The 23,370-nt window shown below is 42.0% G+C and overlaps 1 protein-coding gene across 1 annotated transcript in view; it reads left to right on the top strand.

Annotated features, from left to right (window-relative positions):
• The first annotated feature begins 3,837 nt into the window (after positions 1-3,837).
• The window catches only part of LOC114876040 (putative uncharacterized protein DDB_G0268364), a 38,638-nt gene continuing 19,105 nt past the window's right edge, over positions 3,838-23,370 (top strand). The window contains exon 1 of the mRNA XM_029187048.2: positions 3,838-4,206. Within this exon, the coding sequence (XP_029042881.1) occupies positions 4,186-4,206 (21 nt within the window). The 5' untranslated portion in view covers positions 3,838-4,185. The remainder of the gene's footprint in view (positions 4,207-23,370) is intronic.

The raw sequence follows: 23,370 nt of genomic DNA, 5'->3' as shown, positions 1-23,370 counted from the left end.
CGGAAGTGCACAGGAGCCGCAGCTTTCGAAGACGATCGTAAAACGCCCCGCGAATTCCTCGATGTTTCCTTATCCCCACCTACCGGATACCTTCGACTTCTAGTTCTCATTCTGCTGTTAATTTAGTGCTGAAAGTTTAATAATCGTATCATAGAAAAGTTTCAATCATTCTATAGTAAAAAAAAAGAAAGAAAATTCTAATCAAAATTGGAAACACTACTTACTATACGTTTATAAACGTCAGAGATTCCATCTTGAAACAATAAAATGAGATAATATATAATTTCCATAAAACTGTCTTCATTCTTCATCATTAAAACGCTGTAAAATGGCTAGAGTCGCAAATGATTTTCAAAGCAATGTGCAATACACACGAGCACAGTAGTCGTCGATACGTAAGCGTTCATAATGTTTGAATAAGGTTTGCTTACGTCGCCGCGGCCTCGTCCAGAGAGCAAGGACATTCATTGGCCACAATTTATCTGTCGCGCAATGCTCAACCAATCGTAAACCGGACTGGCGCTTTACTTCCGTCGCGTCGCGTCGCGTCGTGAAGCCACGCGTACGTCCATCCGCGTGTGCTGATCTTTGCATATATGTATGTATGTACACATAGTGTGCCCAGGTACATATTACGCGTGCATTGTACATTAGGTATTCTTTTAGGTTCTCCTAAAATACTTTCGTAAGCAAATGACGAATAAGTACTCTCATCCTTACGATTAGACAAAGGGTGAGTAAATTACATCCAAGTTCGAAGCATATTCGAATCCACTCGATATTGAATTTCTTTTTCGAATCTTACAAATAATGATTAGAACAATGAAAGACTCCTTTAGACTTGTAGCTCCTGCTTTTCTGTTCTTTCATTATTCCTAAGTGTACATATCACCTGAATCATAAAAAGAATAACGAACAATTCTATCTCGTCTGATTAGTACCATAAATTCCAACGGCAACAGATGAAACGTTCGTCATGGTCCACGGTTCGATCTGGCGGGAAAACAACGGTCTCTGCATGACCGACACGACCTGGTTGTGCATACATATACATAGTAGGTAGATCCCGCGGCGCGAACGAGAAGACATTTTTTTCGAAAACGTGTCGAGATATACATATGTACATATTATACATATTATGTTGTCAAGTGGAGCGATCAAAGTTCGCGTTTTGGACACCGAGGATTTTCATGCGGTAAACTGGCAACAAGTTCCAACTTCTTCTCCTTTCCACTCTGTGTATCTACATAAGTAGACAGTAGCAACAATGAAGGTAGAAAAGAAGTTGGTTCCATGGCGACAAGGAGTAGGAGGACGTGGAAGAAGAAATTTTCACCGCGCCTTCTTCACGGAGAAAACGACTTCGCTTAGAATTGCTTCGCCGACGGTTCTGGCGATACGCTCCTCTCCTCTTTCAGAGCCTCGAGCATTATGTACTCTCCCCTCGGGCTACCTACGGAATGTCGCGCAAAATTCGCGAAATTCAACGATCTGTCGCGAAGCAACGATCAACGAACGTTGCGTCGTTCGGAAGGACGTCGTTTCGAGATCGAAGCGTGCCGATGGTGCGGCCCGTTTACCCGATACCGAATAAAAATGTTCGCGATGAATTTTCTTCGGCTGCTTGTCGTATGGAAAGTGGCGCGCGGTGTCCGTGCGCCGCGCCGTTGTCTGCTGACGCTCGTTGCTGGCTCGCCGAAGAGACCCGAGGCCTTCGCTCGTTCTTGCGCTGCTTGCCGAATGGAGGCTGACAGTCAGTGGCGGGACTGGCGGGTTTCGAAGCTAACGGCAGACTCCCTCGTATGTACTCCGGGGCCCCGGTGTCTCAGTTCCCCGTTTCACAACCTCCAACCAGAGTTGCCCATACTATTTACGAATAACGTACTTATTACATTCGTTATTCATGAACAACGAATCATTTTTTTATTCGAATAAAATTAAATTATTAAATAAAATATTTGAATTAAAAATTTTCCAATTATTTTTATTCTCTTCAAATACATTCAAATCATATAATTTTATTATATAAATATATTTTTACATATATACGTGGTACATATTGTGTTAGATGTTTTTAGTAATGATATTATATCATTGGAAACGTATACTTTCGGCCGCACAGCTTAACAAACTTGCTGATAAACGGTATGAGAATTGCGGGCTTAGCAAAATAGTTCTGATTCTGAGTAATGTCTGTCGAATGGGCCAAGTAATTTTGAGTTTTTGCCCCGGTTTGAATTTTTCGAACCACCGTTCTCTTGTAACTTTCATCGAGCGAGGCCAGTGCGGCGCGCACTTTCTCGCGCAAAACGATTTTTCAGATTAGTATTACTAATATGTTATAAACGTAAAACAATTTTACGTTTAAAACATATTTCCAATGTGTTAACATTTGAATTTATTGACACAAATAAATACCTATAATTAATGTTTCAAACAAATATTGTAGGTAATAAATAAAAATCTAATATAACATAATCTCTTTGTGTTCATACAATGCAGATATGTTTACTTCGGTATTAATAAAAAAATATTATTCTTTATAATATGTATTATATATTTAAAAGATTCCAATGTACCGCGTTTACCTTCTTTGGTGAGGTTCCGCGGGCACGTGGTCTCGCTACTTCCTGTGCCCTACGCCCTCTAACCAGGCCGGTTATTTGTACATTTTTAGTGATACATACCCATGCATCATAAATCAACGTATAAATCATTTTGTATAAAAGCTTTGATTACATTTCGAAATCATGCATTTAAACAATGGATTTCCTTTCTATGAGCAACATGAATGGCATAAACAATCCGAGGATATTCAATATCAATTATACAGTTAATTTATGTGGCGTGAATAGAACGCACCCTTGCTCCCGTACGAAATCTACCACCGTTCGAATGTCAACAATATGCTGTTCGCTTTTCCATCTACAATGGCGTTTAAAAATAATTTATCGAATTCGAAATCCCATCGGTCGAGTAGTAAATCATCGAAACGCGGGACTATTTTAATTTTCCCGTATACGTATTGATAGATATATCAAAACAATTTAACTAACGCTCTAATGGATTTGTATTGTCGCTGGGCGGGTGACTACAAAAAAAAAAAAAAAAAAAAAGAAAAAAAAAAAAAAAAAAAAGAAATTATTCGATCAAACATATAAATCATCCCCAGAGAAAGCATTAAAATTCAGAAAACTCTCATAACATGATTTTACACGGGTAAAATACACAGTAACGCATTACACTGACTTTGCTAGCGAACAAAAATAAAGTCTTGAAACTTTCTTCGCGAACATTAAGGATACCCGCCACGTTCCCGTTATTACAATTTTACAGACTGAGGAATAGCCCAGGATCCTCTATTTTAACGTTCTTAGTTTATTACATTACATTCAGAACGTTTTTCTTCCATGAAAATTAGAAAATATTGACATACGTACGTTTACCGTCAGTTGTACAGCGCAAATCCTTGTGCATAACGTGTAGGTTATATAATGATCGGCCAGAACATAAAATTTTCAATACATTTTTCAATATATGTATACCGAATATAAAAGTAGGTAATTTGAAATTTATTCCACTAGAGTTTCTTATAAGAATGATAGAATGAGTATCTGAATTTCGTTGCGCGAGGAAAATGTAAATTTCCTATAAAGAAATCTTGATAAGCGGTTGGAAGATAGAGGCGAAAAGGAAGAAAGGGGCCCGGGGTACCGCTATTACGGTCCTGCGTGCCGTGCCGTCGTGCTAGAGTGCAGGTGGGCCGAGGTTCGACGGAAACGGCCGAGCGCGCACTCGGGGGAAAACCTAGCGGCGGCACTCGACGAGTACTGTTGTCAGAGTATTCAGTAATGCTTTGCATGGCCAACCAGTCGCTAGTGGGCTTGTCGGTGAGAGTCGTGTCGTTCACTCGAAGTGATCGTGTGGTGTTACCCGACGAGCTAGTCAGGCGGTATTCTGTAACGCGAGGTACAAGCAAACGGCGACGAATCAATCCGCTATTGTGAGTGTATTTCGTGAGACTGTGAAAGAGAAAACGAACAAAGCGTTTCACGGAGCGTACACGGACGGTGGAGCTTCGATTTCACGTACTGTTTCTTCACTGAAAACAAAAAACCATTGCGCTACACTGTGTATGGTACACGAGCGATCCAAGATGCTGTCGTCAGTGCCAGCGAAATAATAATGTGGTGCGACGTTGGTCAGGTGAGTGAAGTGCTACGTTAGTTTTTTTCTTCACACTTTTTTTTCTCCCCCTTTCAAAAACTGTGTTCGACCTGTGCTCCGACTTGCCTCTAACGTTCCTGTACGGCCAGCCAAGAGAGCGTTACGTGAACACGACACCACAGCTCCGAAGCGGTTGTATGTCGTTTTTATGTTCGGTGTTTCGTGGTGGGATTTCACCCTTAATTCTTCTCGATATTTTTCAACCATTAAACCGTGTATGTCGTTCAGTGTTGAAGTGTGTGATTTTTCTTGATCATCGACGGATCCTTTGAATACGTTTCACTCCCTTTTCATCGCAGAGGAGAACGTTTCGTAGTTCGCAATTGCAACCTATCCTCTCGTAACGCCTTGAAAGGCTGGCGCACACGAACCGCAGAGACAAGTATACGATGGTTGGAACTTTTACGAATTACCCTCTACGATCTTCTGTCGACTATTCATCGATAGTATGATTACAAATAAAAATCGACCAGTATAAACCGTGTTTCGAAGCGTAGCTAACGTCCGTCGGCTATGGCTCGCCGACTTACTCCAATCATTCTAAAGTGTTTAAAAAAAAAAAAAAATAATAATAAAAAAAAAACGGAGCTCCATAAGCTCTTCTCGTTGCTCCATTTTTTTCTTCGTTATTCTTAAAAGCTCGACCGTTCATCGTAGCCCATCCTTTGTACAAAGAATCGTTAGAAACGGTAACATAAGCCGTTCGTGAAAACCATCAATGTCTCACATCGCCAACGGTATTTTTAAGGCCGGCTAGAAAATGATACGACGATGGATCGACGTTGTATCGAAGTGTCAGATTTGACGCGTGGTAACCTCGTGTTCAGTAGTTTGAATTCGAAGCGATCCCGCGTTTCCTTGGGCTTGGCGACGGGTGGCGCGGGGCGGGAGGGAGGGTAGAGGCGGCGGCGGCAGCAGCAGCAGCAGCAGCAGCAGCAGCAGCAGCACCGCCACCAAAAGGTAGAGGAGGAGAAGGAGGAGGAGGAGGTGGTAGGACGGTGGCCGCGGATGGGCGACGGTGTTGGAAGAGCGAGAGGGCGATCGAGGTGGCTGTGGTAACGACGGTGGGTCGTGGGTCGCCCATTGGGGGAAAAAGAGAGAACGAGATAGAGAAAGGTGACCGGAGGCTCCGTGCTGCCTCTTCTTTACTTGGCCAGCGCTGTGGAGGAAACCTAGCGTTGGCTCTGCGCTGCTTACCAGCGGGGCAAAGGGTTCGCTAAGTGGCGCGGTGGGGGGAGAGGGGTACGGTTATGACCAACCATCAAGGGGGGCAGCGTCGTCATGGTTACCGCGACGACAACAACCCGACTGTTCTAAGGGATGTTTTTAAAAGCATATATTTACTTTTGCTCTTTTTCTTGGCGATCGCGTGGATGCGATAAGAAAGAATTTTTCTTTCCTCTATATGTTACATTCGATGGCCCGGTTTCATAGATCGACCGAACGAATCGGCTGGAAGTTTCTTGTGACCATTTTTCTCTTTTTTTTTTTCTCCCTTCTTGAATGTCCGTTCATCGAAATTGAATAAAATATCGTTGGCGTAGGAAATTTTCTAGACTCGTGTTCCCTAATTATGTAATAGGTTTTTAGGTGTCGAACTTTGAAAAGTGTCTACTTAGTTTATCATGGGATATCGAATGCCTCATGTCAGTGAAATGTCAATGGTAGATAGAGAATCTCGAGAAGTCCGCAGCCACGTGAGGCCGACGGTGTCGAAGCTCCGACTACATATATGTACTGTGATATGTACACCGGTACATACTTTGTATCCATGATACTCTTATCGTTTGATTTTACCGCAGAAAATACGTCACTAAATCTCAGAAACTTTATTGGTGGATCATAGAGTATTTTTAGAACTTTCGACAACGTAGTCTCCGCGTCATCACTAGTTTATCTTTCCGTTTTAAAATTGAAGTTTCTTGACTCGCAAATTCGTATACCAAATTTGCCATAAAAATATGTGCGAAGTTACATGTAATAAATTCTACATTTTTACACGTTTTTAATGGTGATTCGTGAGAATTTGATGACGGCAAAATAAAACGAACGCTTCCGACGGACAGAGACGCGCAGCCTCTGCTAACGAATCGATGATCTCATGCTGTTTTTTTCATACATTTTTTAGATATTTCTCTTCGTCCCGTTGATTTCTAATCGTAGAAAAATGATAATAATTTTCGTTACCTGTAGAAAAGGGTAGAAGTATCTGTACAAGTGATAGATAGTGCTTGGTATTGTTATATAAGTGGGATATTTTCTTGCGATACGGTCGGTCGATCGATTGGCTACAACTAATGCGTAATTTCATTGGTAGATATACTCAAGAAACTGATCAATTATTTTTACCAAGAAGTTAACAAACAAAATTTCAAAGAGTGCATCCTTTTACGTGTCTCAGACGAATAATTAGAAAATTTACAATCACTTTGTAGAATTTAATTAAATTGCTTTGCAACGTTTGAAAACGTAGTAAGATGGTTAATGTAAAGTACCAATGACATGAAAAGGTACGATTTTTGTAACCATTTTTAGAGGATATTTAGAATATTACGACTGACTTGACTATGTATGGTACAGAACTAAGTAATTCCACTTTCAATCAAACGAGCTCCGACTAGTAGATGACATAGCAACAGCTCTGCGAAACCACATTGACCAATCGCTCTTCACTCGACTTGTATTATATAATTAGGGGTGGTATCAGGTTTAACATATATGTATTTACAAATCTAAGTCTATTTCCATACCAGAGTTTTACTTGATGAGATAAAAAGTGAAGTACTGGAATTTGCAAGCTATTCTAGAATAAGTATCCATAGGGTTAGAAAGTAATATGTATTTTACCGGGTCTTGTGAAGGTAGTATGAAAACGTTGAAAGACGAGAAAACACAGATATTATGTAAACGAGTAGGAAATAGAATATTCCTTGGCATCCACTGTTCGTAAAAAGTTTACTTGTGCTTGAAAAGGTTCGAACCTCTCTCGTCTAGACGTGAATCCATAGAGTTCCAATGAACTGTTTGAAATAAAAATCGAATCTGTTTACAATATACTCGAATCCCTTAACACTTAACTAACTTAACACTTGAGATAATTTTCGTTGAGGACGGAGACTCGATCCGATCCGATCCGAACCGATGAGAAATCGTTCGACAGAGGATTTTCCATCGGTCCAGGACAAAGTGTGATTTCAATGAGCGAAGAGGCGGCGTGTGCCGCGAATTAGCAGCGGCATAAAAGCGAGCCCAAGTTTCTAGCGTGTTACCCTCCTTCCTTCGTCTCCGGCCTCCACCACCTCCTCTTGCTGCGCATCGAGCCGCTCACCCACCATCACGGGCCATTAACGAGAGAGTTATCGACGCGCGATCTGTCAATAGGCTTCTCCCATTCATAAATTCGCCCGGCGTGTGGCGGCCACATAGTTTTGCCGCGAAAACCACGTGGCGGCGACGGCGCGCGACGTCCTCTCCGCCGTTGCACCGCAACCAGCCGAGCCGAGACTCTACTACGTGATTTACGGGCCGCGTCCCCGTTTTAAATGCATGCAGAGCAGCAACCGTGCGTGTGCATCTATCTGTCTGTCTGTCTGTCTGTCTGTTTCTCTCTCTCTCTCTCTCTCTCTCTCCTTCCCTCCCTCTTTTATTTCTCTGTTTCACGCGCCGGCACACGTTGGTTCCTACATACATACAAGCGTGGGAGTCGAATGCCTTTAGTGAAACACGCTCGCACGCCGTTTACTACTGCCATAGGCATAGCTTTTGCCCTTTCGGGAACACGCTTTCTCCTCAAGTTCAATCGAATTTTTTATTTAAATTTAATTTTCAATCTATTTATTTTTAATTTCTAAATTTCAAACTATTCATTTTTCTTAATCTTTCATATCCTTTTACATAAATAATAACGATAGTGATGTGACTCGATATTGATAGTGCAATCACTGAGACGCGGTTCTAATTTCGTGTACGTTAAATAAATATTAAACAACGCAATCTTAAACTCTGTACCTCTGATATAAATTCGATTGAAAGTTGAACTCGAGCAGCGTTTCTTTTGCGTTCGTCTTACTACCATCGTCACGTATCATGTGCATATCTACTCTAAACAACTGGCAGTCGTAAGTCCCCACGTAGCGTGGGTTCCTAGAATCCATTTAGACCGGTATCTCATCCGAAACCGAAGATCATCTTTCAAACACAGTAATTTGATCTCATAAACGTGTATCGTTCGCATCTAACGTGAAGTTCATTCATCGTTGTATGTACATACAGACGAAAGAATGAATTGACGATAATTCATTCAATATATCGCTTTCAAGTTTTCACGAACGATTGGCGATTTAAAGTTCCAGGAAACTCTCGCTGTATCAAAGAATGTATCATAGAGATTTGAAATTCAAATACATATTCGAATAAAGAATTCGTATTCGAAGTTGTCGACATTTTAAATTATATATTAATTGATGTTCCATTTATCCTGTATCATATTGTAGATCGGTCAATCGAGTCTCGCTACGTATTCTAAAGGTATTATGTATAAATAATGAAAGAATGGCGGTGTGTCTTACCACACGTATCAAGTACGTTGTTTTAATTGCTTTTTGTATGCAGAAAGTTTACGGAAGCCTGATAATCCCGGTAGGTATGCACGACCTACGCCACTGTTTGGCGTTTCACTGATAACATCGGTGAATCACGAATTACGAATGTTACGTTGCGTCTGGCATCTCCCACTGTGTTTGTCCCCCTTCGATGCAAAGGCAACCGAAGCACGTGGTACGATTGTACATACACGCGCATACACACAACTTCTCTTTTTCTCTCTCTCTCTCTCTCTCTCTCCTGGCGTTGCACTCTCGGTGCCGTTTTGTTTACGTTACCGTAACACCTCCCGCCGCCGATTGAAAAATTTGCAGTCATCACGCGCCTGTCGTAATTCACGCATCGAACGTTCGCCGTTACGCTTCGCCGCGATGACGTTGAAAACGAGAGCCGATCTACCCATACGAATATTCCTTTAGCTTCGATTATAGTTAAGCTTCAGATGAAACAGATTAAGAAATAATTAAGAATTAGATTTTTGAAATGATCACCAGATATTTCACGAAATACCGAGAATGATTTATGATGGAAATTAGAGCGAAACTTGCAGTAACCGATTGTCGTAAAGAAAAAGGAAAAAAGGCAAGGTCCCCCAGCGGGTGTCTAACTTTCGGGGATTCCAGCCACGTGCCATTAACGGTATGTAGTTGGATTGCTTGAAAGCAACTTACCACACGACTATTCACGAAAAGTAACCGTTAACCCGATGAGACATCGAGTCCCGATCTTTTCACGCGACAAGAAGACGTATCGATAATCGTCGCGTCGTTCTATTCGAGTGCACGTCAAGTCGGGACAGTTTTGAGGTAGGTTAAGGTTAAATGCGAGAATGAACGTTTCCCTCCTTCTCTTTATTCCCTCCTTCCGTCACGATCAAGCTTTTGTACGGGTAAATTTCACGCCCACCACGTTGATGGTTTCGTAATTGCGAAGTCTTTGCGAGACTTTCGCTTGGTCGTCGAATGTAATCGATCATCGATTTTGTAGTATCAGTTTTTATTTTCGGCAATGATATCCTTTCTTTCGTTAATATGTATAAGCAATTTTCTAATTTGCCTATTGGTGTTTTCGAAAACTTTAAAATCTTTGATAGGATAATTTATCTTCTTACTAAATTTGAGAAAAAAAAAAAAGTTAAAAAGTAGATGAAGGAGCTGAATAATTTTTATTATTATCAATTGGCGAAACGTAGGTCAACGAGCCAAGTGAAAAATAGCGTGTTCCCTTTTTGGAAGGTCAGATGATCCCGTCGATATAACGAAACAGGAATAATGGCACCTGTCCGAGAGACTGCCACTCATTGCGGTTTCCTCCTAGAATCTTATTATACCACTGATGCGAACAGGTGTTGCTTCCAGTCACCATGACATTCAACCCTTGTTTCGCCGACGGCTCTGAATTCTTTCTTCGACTCCACGTTTCTACCGAATGATCTCTACCCTGCTGCTATTCGGCCTTGAACCTTTAATCCTCTCCGTACCCTCCGGCCTCTGTGCGTTTCTTTTTGGTTTACCGAACCCTTATGTTGTACTTTTATTAGTCCTTTAACCGGCGCCGCCTTTGTTCGCCGTTGTTCGAAATTATATCGCCGGCTCGTGCCACCCTTATTGTTTTCTACATGAATGAAACTGTGGGCCGTAGAGGTATCGAGTATTTTTCTCTGTTCGAACTACGTTTCAACACTTTGGTGGTTGTAAATTTGATGAAATCTGCGACTGTTGTAATTTCACTTTGGATTATAGGATTATCGATAGAATTTCATTTTAAAGTTATTAATCTTCAGATTACAATTAGTGTTTGATAGACAGAGGTAAAATAATGGCCCTAGTAAACAAACATCGTAGTTCGCTTTTGTCCAACACTGTTTCGTTCCGTCGTCGTACCCAAGTGAATACAAAGTGCACGTGGATGAGTTACACGAGTGCAACGAGCGTACAACCGCGAGTATACTCCACGCGCGTTTTACTATCTCGACCGTAGGAGCATCCAATGAGCACGTGTTGTCGCATACGCGATGCGCTCGACCCTTTTTTCTTCCCGCCAACCCATCGAAACGAGTCGACATCCGTGACATTGGCAATTGTACGTCGACGTATAACAAAAACGTACGTTAGTATAAAAAAAAAAAAAAAAAAAAAAAGCACATGGCGGTCGAATCAAAGGTAGATTTTACCGTACGATCGGAAGCAAAGACAGAGATGTAGAAATATGTAGCAAATCTATGCTGACCGCGAAGCAATATGTACAACGCAACGGAGGAAGCAACAGCTGACGATATCGACGTAAACGAGGACAGTTTATGTACTTTCTACGCGGGTGTACGCGGGAGGGACGGGCATGTCCTCCACGTGTATGCGAGAGAGGTTCTCGCGTTACACAGTGGCGGATCCCCGGTTCGTACATAGAGCGTAAACGTACGATGTAAACACACATGAATGAACGAGAGAAAGGGGGAGAGAGAGAGAGGTGGCATAGTAAAACGACATAGGAATCGTCGGAGTGTGCGTCAATGCATTGTGATGTCCTCTCTTCTCTTCTACCCCTTTCGCCCACTCCCTCTACACGGCTACACAACTCTGCACCTCCTCCCCTCTTTACTTTCCCTACCTACCTTCTTCCATCCCTTTCGACCATAGGTAGATCGTTGTTACACCTCGTCCTGTACCCTTCTTGTCGTGCAACCGGAATACGCTTTGTCCTCCTCGACGTTGCTTCCATTCTGCACAGTTCAGTCGATTTCGGTCGATCGGTGCTGACGAGCTGCTGCTATCCTCCTCGTTTCGCAGCATTTTTTATTTCAATTTACCTTGTTTTATACCAATAGTTTATGTTCGGATGAATAATCGAATAAGAACTAGCCACCTTATTGCTGTAGAAATTTAGAATAAATTTTGTAAGAAAACTTTATTAGAAATACTGGTTGATAGGCTATTACGGCTTGAAATGTCAGTCAATTCACCTACATACGTATATAACCACCTATAGATAACTCAATCGGTAGAGAAAGTATACATATTTGTAAAGAGAGCATCGTAGAGGAAGAAAAGGAAACTTGTTAGCACATTGAACCTGTATTACAGCTTCTTGGACACTTGACGAGAAACAGCTGGAAAGCTCAATATGTATTGTATTTATACACAGAAAGTTTCGAACCGTTGCGCGTTGTACATATGTACAGATAGAGACAGGTTAACGCCGGTTAAAGTCGAGCATACAACTAAACAGGCAGACGAGTGTGTACCAAGGTTGGCCGTGAATAAAGCCTATTTGCGTACGAGCAATAACAGGTGACGCTCGACGGTTGTTTACCTTCCCTATCGGTAAAAAGTCGAACGTGAAAATTCGCGGGAGGTGAAGGAGAGACGGAGGGAGCGAGGCAACAGAGAAATATGTACATACAGAGACAGTTTAGGTGCCCCGAGTCAATGTTACGTACGATCGACTTTCAAACAGGTCGTTGTACTATCACGACATACGTAACATTGCACGTGAAACGTACTCGAAGGTCGTGTGCGGCGCGTTACACGTGAACGAGAGAGTTGCATCGTTATCGGCCGTTAGTGCGTTTCGATTAGAGCGATTAGTTAAGCGACGATTAGCCTTACGTCAGGCTAATCGAACGAGAATTTGTCTCGACTTACATGCGTACATGCATGCTTCTCTGCTTTGAATACCACTCGCACACCAGTGTTGAAGTGTATTTTTATCACGTAACGTTAAAAGTCTGGACATTTTTCTCGCGAAATAAGAAAACGAAATTTAGAAAATGAAAATATAACATGAAATATAAAAATTCAATTAAAATTGGGAGTCTCTTGATGGTCCGCCGCCGTCCGAGGGTTAAAGAGATTTTCTATTTTTTTTTTCAACAATTTTAAAATGAATAATTTTTAACAAACAACAATGCAAATTGTAGTCTCCACGATGACTAACGATTCGTGACATATCGTGTTAGGAGAGTAAAAAATATGAAAGATTCAGTGTTGCGCCTATTAAAGTCGCGATTTACGAGTCCCTTGGTCGGTAGTGTTTCTCTTTTGTCTCTTTTGTCTCTTTTACTCTCGGAACAGCAGACGGCGCGCACACACAGCCGTGCAAGGGGATGTGCGAACGTCCCCCAAGCGAAGAAATGCTTGGACGGATCTCCGAAGATCACGTGCTGCGCATAACTTACATTCCCACCACTCCTTTCGGTAGCACGTGCCTTCATGGTTCTCTTTCTATATGTATATCTCTCTATCTGCTCGTATCTCTGTCTCGCTTTTAAACGTACCCTCCCTTCTTCCCTCCCACGTCCGCATTTGATTCCGCGATTCGGTTCAATCGAATGCTATACAATCTTAGACAGTCAGTCGCCTTCCGCGACACCGCGACACCGCACCGACGCGCGACGCGACGGACTTGTTACACGGGGCTCCCTAAGGCGGCACACCAGCCACGAGCAAACTAGTCTTCCGTTAATGGAATCGCATGAAAGAAATGTACGCCAAACAGCTTCATTTTCATTTCTATTCGACAACCAACTCGTCGTCGTTGTTTTTCTGATCGTTAAACCCTTTCACTAGAAAGTACAGCAACCGCTCGATAGTTTGCCGCTTTCGGATTTTATTTTCAGGTGGGACTTTTTAAGAAACGGAGATTTATTCAGCGTTATTGGCTATTAAGATTGACAGAACAGAATAGACGCACGTGTGTGTTTTTAAAAATTTTCTATCAACTACAATTATTTTCAATCGAAATAGTAACAAACAAAAAACCATGTACCATCATCATTTTAATCAACATTGGACAGGATTAAAACGACATCGGATGATAGATCTGGTTTCATAACCAGAGGTCCGTGATTTGTTTTCTAGCCGGACGAAGATTCATTGGGAACCTAACTTGATCCGACGGTGGCCGCTTTCACGTGACAAATAGATCGCCACGTGGTTCGAGTTATCCCTCGTTTCTCCTCCTCCTTCCCCTGCTGCGCATCCCGCCACCCTAGTTTCCCCCCTCGTCGTTTCTGGCCAACTGTAAATTCACGCGCCTACACACAGGTGGCACCGCCCTCTTGCCAAGTGCACGTACCAAGAGCAACGAGTACTTCCCTTCGGTGATACAGATAACACGTCTGTGCACGAGGTAGCAACAGTGTGTGTGGGGGGGGCGGGGGGGGGGCATAAACACAGGTGAAAGAAAGAGGGGGTGGCTGTTTATCATATGCAAATTTCAGGTGACCGCGTGGCTGCAACGAAAGTGGCTAGAAAGAGAAAACTGTCTACCCTTCCATTCAGCAATTGTCGTAGGCTCTTCCGGACATATTTTCATGTTTATTTACATATTTTGCACTTCGTATCTTTATAGGTTGATCCTATACATAACTCTATTCAAATTTGCTTAAATATTCCTTCGAGAATTGGTAAAAAATTTTATTGCCATTTTAACACTTTCGCTACTGGCTCTAAAAGGTGGGCTCGCTGCCTGCCACATTCTTTGGTATTGGCGAACGTGTTAACAAAACATATACCTATTTGATTTAGTAATTTTTTGCTGGTCTTATTTTGACCACAGTCAAACTAGCGTGTTGTTTCCCAACATAAATTTCCACCTTTGCTTGCAGAAATGTATGCAAATCATTTCAATTTAACCCCTTGTTGCTTCTTGGGTACCCCGTTTATCTAAGGTTACCAGAACGTAATCCGAAAGAACTTCTCGCGCGTTGTAACGCACGCAACTGGGGATCCCTATCGCGTGCGAAAGACTAGTTACATGGAATAGTTGGTGCACTCCCTTACAGGTGGCAGCACAGTAAGGTGCCCCGTCACTCATACAGTCGCGTTGCCAACTACAGACGCACCAACGTGAGCTCTTGGCTCACGCGTAAATATGTATGTACCCGGATACATATTATACTTACTTGCGCAAGAATTCCTCTCGGCGCACGACGACTCACGCGCTCGTGCTTGCTTATCTACTACAGTTTCCCCTCCAACTTTCTCGTGCTTGCAAAGGACGTCACAAAAATCTGCTCCGTGTAATTTCACAGGGAATGTATTTTTACCCCAGAATCACATAAGTCGTAACAATTATTATGAATTGGTATTTTATAGGAGGGTCATCCTAAAAATCATGTCAATATTTGGGTGACTTAAATATTATTATGTATCAGTTAAATTCGTATATGTAGTTAGGAAAAGAATAATCCTGTGTATGTATGTACATATGTACATATATCTCATTCGTATCCACGTGACTTTCAAGTTAGTTTTCGTACCTTTAGTACAAAATTGAACAGAAATATTAGATATCACTATGTATTCTTTGCCCTAACGCGATTATATTTTCCAAGAAAATGAAAGTTGAAGAGAGATTGAAATTTGAAAACGATTTCGTGGAACATTCCATCCGGTATCGCGAAACTAACCTCGTATTAACCAAGACAGAAAATGTAATCGCGTATATTGCTCACCGTTTCACCCACACGAGGAACGCCTTATCGCGTAACGAGGCTACATCCATACAGTTTGCGTCGAGGCTCAAGTCGGTGGGTAGTGGGAGAGACTATCACGAGCCAACGTGCTTTCAGCTGTATATTAGAGGTTACACAATCAGCCTTTCCAGCTCGTCGTTGACGTTGCCGACTGTACGTCGTCGTCGTCGTCGTCGTCGACGTCGACGTAGACGTCGTCAGTGTCGTTTTTGAAAGGGCGCTCGATGCTCTCGCAGGTCACTCGTTCGATAACACTCGGCGCAACTCGGCGTAACAGTCAGCATCCTCGAGGAAACCTGCTGCCACGCGGAACGGTCTTTTTTCGAAGTTTCAGTAGCGGCGAGTAGCAGTTACGTAGCACAGTAGAAATAGAAGGGGTATACAGAGAAAAATTGAGATTACATAACACGACGTTGCTTCAAGTATAGTGGAGTATTTGTACCAAACATTCGAAATTTTAATCGATTTGAATACGAAAAGCGAATTTACACACATGTATCTAGCCCCTCAGTTAGAAAATATATTATTTAGCTTTTTTGTTTTTTTTTTCAATTCTTACTATGTTGCCTTACCCTTGTTTTATAGACAAAATTAGTGTTTCTACTTGCGGATGTCGCCATTTTGTTGCAAATTAACTTTTCAAAAATCCAGCCCCATAAGGACTACACATGTTATCTAAAAATTGTCGAACTTTTGATTTTAGATAATCCAACTCCGAGCAGCAGTGGGGTCACCACAAAACGCTTTCAAAACATCAAGTTATATCTCTCATATTTATCATTATTTTTGCACTTAAAAAGTATTAAGGTTTTGTAAGAATGTACTCTTTAACACAAAAGAATGTTTATATAAAAATTCATAAGTTTTTCTTAAAAAAAAAAAAAAAAAGAAGAAAAAAAAAGAAATCCTAAAAATGCATGTTATTTTCACCGTTTCGGGTAGACGAACTTATCATCTCTAGTGTATTTTTACTCATAAGTATATTAAATAATTATATTATATCGTTCTGAGTACACTTCATTTAGTTAGAACCAATAACACAGTTGGGCTAACTATTCGGTACAAATGCTCCACTGTGGCATGTGCAGTTCCAGACTTTTAATGTAACGTGCGGATATATTATGTAGATTCCTTGATTCATATAGTAATCGCAGAAAAGGATTAAAAATCGGCGAGGTTGCGTCGCGTGTCGCGGTCGTGGCACCTCTAAGCAAGGCTCTGCTTACGACCTAAAAAGATTCTAGTATGTATTTAGTTTATTTTCAAACATCAATTAATACCTACTATTGAAAATAATATTTTTCTATTATTTTCTTTTAATCGTTCAAGTACCGATCACCGATAATCCCTACTGCATTGAATAATTTAATGTAGATGGAAACGATTTTAAAATAAAAAAAGTAGGTGCATTCCTCGTCTTTTCAGCGCTGACGAAAAAAGTACCAAATTAATTGACACACCTGACGGTACGATGTGTTCGCGACGCACCCTTCGATCGTTTGAATTCGTGCGTTGAGCGATTCCGCTCGAAAAATTGCTTCGACTGCTTTCGCGGAACATAAAATCATCAAAATACGTTCATCCACCTTGAAAATGACCAGACATTCTCCCCCGCTGCCAGAAACCCGTAGTACCTCCCGAAATTGTTCAGCGTTATTTTCGCTGATCTCCCCCCAAAAACTGTTCCTCCCCACTAGCTAGCACCCCAGAGTCAGTGTCCTTTAAGTAAGTTAGACGCCTGCGCAAATCGAAGGTGGAAATTCTCGGTTGGCAATGGTGAGGATGATAGGTGGTGGGATAGTTGGGTGGGCGATGGTGGGGATGGAGAAAGACAGAAGGGTGGTAGATACGGTGCGGTCTGCATTGGCGGGTGGGTGGAGGGTTAATAGGACGTTGGCGCCGCGACGGCGGCTGCGAGAAACACGGCCACGTGCGCCCGCTATCGAACGGGCGCCATCCCCAATCTGCTCAACCACCCCAACCCCATCAACCCCTTCTCTGTCTCTCCCCTTATCCGTCGACCCTCTATACCCTCCTCCCCTTGCTGCTCTCGTCCCTTCGTCTCTCCCTTTCTTCCCTCATACCACCACGCCCCTAACTCCCCTTATACACGTCCTACCCAACTATGGCTACGTGCTACCAATGTGTATGTATGTAAGAGTGGTGTACATGTATGTATGTATACATAGGACGCACACCAGGATCCTGTATCTCACGTACATGAAATGCAATACATATACATATACGTAACTCTGTATACATATAGAGGATTCTCGTGTGCGCTTTATGTACCACACACGAAAGACAAGGCTAGTTTCGTGCGTGTGGGTACACTATCCACGCCGTTCGTATTCGACTGTACGGTTGTATTTCAGAATGAGCTCGATATATCGCGCGAGAGAAGTCGCTGAACACGAAGTATACAGTTTATGCCATTACCGACGCTTCAACGAATTTGTCTCTTTTCAGACGATAGAATAATCTGATAGGATGGTGGTGGTGGTGGTGGTTGCGAGATGATGATACGACTCAGGGTGTGTGTGGGTGTCGCATTGTGTTTTTCACTCTTTTTTTTTCGACCGGGCAGAAAACAACGGGGCACTCTGGTTCTTGAATGATCGTTAGTAGACGTATTACAAGTAAACACTTAATGTCGCATCGTTCGGTTTTTATACCGAACCTGGGATACCACAGGCCTTGGTTTGGATTAGCACTTGCCAGTGCCATTTATGTTCTTCCAAACTCCAAACCAACTTGAAATCTTAGTTTTTAGTCAAACACGAATTTTTACTTTAACCTGAATTTGAACAGGAAAGTTTCGTTGTGCGAAAATTTATCGTTAAATTCCACGAGTTGGCTACTCGCGCGGCAAAGAATTTTCAAGGTGTACAATCCTTCGAGTATGCACGGACGCGTGCGTGCACGCGTATACACGCGTGTACACGCGTCACATCCTTTGAAACCAGTTTTTCACACGGACGTAACCGATACCTTCGTCTTCTTCCTTGCGGATCGGCCGATCTTGCTCTCCTCTTTCTCATTTTCCTTTCCACCACAAGCACACTCTACTCTCGTCCTCTCCCTTTCTCGCTTACCTTGTCACACAAGGATACCTCAACTCTCCCATTCTAAGGCCATTTTCGAAGTCTCGACTGGTGGGAATTATCGCGAAGCTGACTTGGTCACCTCGAACGAGGGTCGAAAGCGCTATAAGTTTCCGATCTTTCGGAAATCTGTTCTCTGGAAGCTGACATTCGATTGGTAGCCGCTGCTGGCTCGCTCGGTTATCGATCTATTCAATTTATGGTTTGTCGAGTAAAATTAGTCCTTGCAACGTACTTGCCATCCTTATCATAGTCTTCTTAGTAGCTCTGAAAGCTATACTCGAGATGGTACGTGTTATAGAAACTGATCATGATCGATTAGTATAGCGTGTGAGCTATGTAGCCATTGGTCAGTCTAAACGCAGGGTATTCCTCACCGAAGAGATTACCGAAAATGTCTTATTTCAACACTCTTCAGATTCTAGAGCCATTGTTTATATCAATAGCTATAATATAGAAACAGTACCACTGATAGACTGAAGGTAGCGAACAAAAGTTACAATAGACAGGAGCTTAGTATGTATGTGTATGTATAACTACTGGAGAATCGTGTAGATGATGAAAGACATTTAACGCGAGCAGCAAAGTACTAGTGCAACAAAGTGTCCTGTGGAGAACGTCTCTTAACAGCCGAAACCGGCGAATAACGAGCAGTAGCCTTGCGGTTATTTGCTTAATGGTGCTTACTGTTGGATCCACCGCAACTAGAGGCGCCCCCTCTAATTGCTGACATGATCCCTACACTCACCGCTAATAATTACCCTCAAGATATCGTACGGCGCTTGTTCCATTCATCTGAGCTTCACCGGTGTTTCACGGGCCTAAAATTATTCAAATGGGAACGTGAAAACAAAAAGGATACAGGTTACACCTGGATCCGCAAACTGAATACGGATTATCAATTATATATTACGGGCAATTTAAAAGACCGCAGATTTACTTTTATCTTCAACCGGATGCCCAGCTAATTAAGCTAGGTTATGTTATAAAATAAATTAAAACAGGAATTAACAACTTTTCAGCGAGAGTACTTTAATGAGGTTCATTTCGCTTTTACCCCACGGGTAAAGCGAACTTTTACGAAACACACATACGCAACCGCGTTACATGAGTATTCTACACTATCGACGTGCTCTTTTATGTACCTATCTTCCAATATGCCGCATCTTTTCTAACTTGATGGTTCCAGCAAGATACGTTTCCTTCCTTCAGGGCGAACTTGTTTGAAAAAACTAATTGTGCTTCAGTCACAATGGAAATCAAACCATGTTTTGAATACTTGTTTGTGAATATACTTAATCTTCCCTTGGTTAAGGGAAGAATATAGGGGAAGAAGTGTCCTACTACTTGCCCTGTTCGTCGTTGTTCTTTAAACGCAAGGGTAGGAGATTCTACAATAGGTTCCATAAGTTGGATTACATATTTAAGTTCTCTTTAGGATGTCCCTAAATTCTCCCTAAGATCAAAAGCAATTAATGGGAGAATCTTCTTGCTACACTTACTTTTAATCAAGAAAAGCTTCCCATCATTTGGTTTCGGTCTTGGGAGAGCCTAGGGAGGACCCAACCTAGAACCCGCTGTCGTTGTACGTAAAAATCTAAAGGAAACCTAAGTTAAACCGTATAATATGGTAGGGAGCATTCATGCAATTAGAATGATAAGGGATACACGTAATAAAAAAAAAAGAAAAAAGGAAAAAAGATTTAACCAAGAATTGTAAAATTTTATTGCCACGCCCACTCCCACTCCATCGATAGAAAAAGTTAGAGTATAAAGAAAAATCTTGCCATTTTGTTGTAACCGCGTTGCCCGTTGTTGAATCCATTAATGTCCTTTCATCATTTTCTGCAATTTTGCATGCGGCACCCGACGACGATTTCGCTCATCGCGGAATCCTCGTTTCGAGAGCGCCCGTTATTCGTCCTCGTCGAGAAGCCTCGATATCTCTTGCGGGCTTGCCGCTCGTATGTGAACGGGCCTGTATGGTAGAATGTGTTAGCGAAAGAAAGACAGAGAAACGGTACGTGTATGTGTGTGTAAAAAAGAGGGGGAGGGAGAGAGAAAGAGAGAGAAAGAGAAGGAATGAAGAAGAAAGGAGAAGGCATAAGAGAGATCGTAAGTTCTGTAGCATGAGGGGGCAGAACGTGTTAGACAAAGAGGGACACATTACTCGTGCAAGGGGCGTTGCCATGGAAACCTCTGCTTGTTCCACCCTCTCGCGCGCTCGTGCACGTCAGCAGGAACGAGAGAGATTGAAGGAGAGGGAGAGGAGAACGTCAGAAATAGAGGGAGTGAAAGGACGCTTGAGAGAGAAAAAGAAGGAGAGAGAGAGAGAGAGAAAGAGATGGTATTACTAGAAGTGCGATGGAAAAAGGGAGAGAGAAAACTGGAGGTACTGGAACGCGAGAGTAAAAGAGGAAGGAATAGGGCGGGGAAGTGAGAGGGGTGATTGTCAGAAGAAGGGAGAGAATGAGATAGTGAGAGAAAAAGAGAAGAGAAGAGCGAGCGAGAAAGCTGCCAAACGCGGGGCCGCCAGTGCAATCAACCCGTTGCCCGCCTGCGAGGGTAAAACTACCCCAAAGTCAAACGAGGATACGTATATGTATTATAGAGGGAGCAGCACCATCGTTGTGTGTATGCCGCCATATACATATATATACATATATAATATGTATGTAACACCGTTACGTGTATACGTACGTATACATACACGCAAGCGAAGGGATAGAGAAAAAGAGAAACAGAAATAAAACGGTAGCGTGTAAAAATGGAATACCCCAACTGTTAAACGTTTGATAATAGAAAAGAAGCTCTGTCGGTAAAACAGTGGAATCTATTACAGCCTCTATAGTTTAGGCGCCATTTAAATTAAACTCCAAAACTACAATGGCTGATTCGTGACTCGATTTTCTGAAATAATTGAATTTTACACGAAAAACATATAACTTTAAACGAACAGATTTACAATTTTTTTCCATTATAAAATGAGTAGCAGGGAGAAAGTGGATCGTCGTAGTTCATAACCTAACTTTTATTTTAGGGCGCAACTGTATTATGTTAGATCACACAAAGAGTCTTGCATGCTTTTTTCGAGTGTGTGGGAAAATAGTAGAAAGTTTTGAAAGATTTTAAAAAGTTTTATGGTGTTGATATACATATAGAGAGGTTTTTAAGACCACTAATATTGGAGGGTACCGTTAAAAATAAAAATAGCAAATGATGTAAAAATCGACGCGTTTCATGAAACTGGGAATTCGAAGAGTAACCCAGAGTTGTTGTTAAGTTCAACTCCGACCCGTTGCCGAAAGGCACCTTGCAGTACGTCCTTGCAGACGTTCCAAATATTCACGAATGGAAAGGATCATGGTATGTATACATATATACGGGTACGAGGTTAAACTCACGCGCGAGGGTGTCGAGGTTTTCGTTCTTCGTGTTGTTGCTGGTAAGGCGCGTTGCTCTATTCTCCTGGAACCAGTTTTCCTCTACACTCTACACTGTCGAGAGAGAGTACGCGCGCGCTCAAAACAGAGAAAAAGAAACACGTGCTCATACGATGAACACGCACACACGCTACGGTACGCACACGGTGGGAACACGACGCACATGTTGCTATAACTGTGAACCATAGCATACATTTATGTGCACGCACACGTACATGTAGTTAAACTAGAAAGTTGCCCCAGCCAGCGTCGAAGAAACGGCAGTATGTACACGCGCCGGGCTAGAGCCTTTCAAATTTCAACCAAGAATATTTTCCATGTGTTTTGCTTTCTATAAAAAGAAGCAGAAAAATCTTTGTTCGAATAAATGTAAAATAAAACCTTGTACACCCTTCTTACGCCCCAATTTGAAAATAATATATTTTCAACTTGTGAGAATTAATCAGTTAAATATGTATTCTGAAATAGTATTGTGTAAAATATTACTTTAATGTGTTGTTAATTGAATCGAAATGCTGAAACAAAACCTTACATTTAAATGAAAGAAAAGATAAAAGTCCACCCTCTCGATATGGTGTACAATTGTTACGCTGACAACCCCATTCTCGAGAGTAGAAAGTTCGTGTAGAGGTATTTTGCTCGGCGCAAGAGCGACATCGTGCGAGACCTCAGAGCGTGGGTATCAGTACGGAACCGAGTCTACAACGCATTGGCGCTATGTTGCCACGTTTCGAGGTCTCTCTTTCTCGTCTCTTCTCTCTCTTTTCCACTTCCCACATCAGCTATCTCGTTCTTTCTTGAGTTTCTCTGGTTACGCAGCGTTGCCGGTTCGGCTGGCGGGAAAACTGGGTTTCGAAACAAATTTTCCTTCGCTTGCAGCATTATTTTATTACCTACTAGTTTTGATAATAGTTTCTTTTTTATAAATTCTTTTCTCTGTAACAATGTTACACGATCATTTCTATTAGGGAATTTATATTTTATTACAACTATTAATCTTCAAACTACGGACCGTTAAAACAGCGACTATTTGAATTTAATTTTAGTCACGATTGACCCGGCTCCACTGTCCAAGAATTAAAAAATTGAATAAAATTGTACGTAAACCTTTTAACGTAATAAAGCTTCTGTCAAAGTCAATAATGTACTTAGTATAGTTGTTGGTGTAAGCTTCTTAAAACTCGCGGCTACATACATAATTGTATCCGCGAGTATCGGTGTTCAATTTTACATTTTCAAAAGATCTACTATACTGGAAATACGATTCGAAATTCTACTACGACCGATTATCCTTTCGTTTCTAGAAGAAGAGTTAGAGCTGGTTGCTCGATCTGACGGTGTATGTACAGGGAGAAGAAGGAGGGTAGACGGTTTTAGACTACGGACTCGACGCGTCGGCGTCGAGTTAAAAATAACAGTAACACCAGCAGCGGAACAGAGTAGCCAGTCCTCGGTGTCTACTACGTCTTCTACGTCGTCTAAGTTACCTTCATTGCTATCTACTTGTCCTTACTGTTCC

The sequence above is a fragment of the Osmia bicornis genome, chromosome 15 (genome assembly GCF_907164935.1).
Source record: "Osmia bicornis bicornis chromosome 15, iOsmBic2.1, whole genome shotgun sequence".
NCBI classification, from domain to species: Eukaryota; Metazoa; Arthropoda; class Insecta; order Hymenoptera; family Megachilidae; genus Osmia; species Osmia bicornis.
Note: the sequence above shows the minus strand (reverse complement) of the source record. Positions and strands in the feature narration are given on the sequence as shown.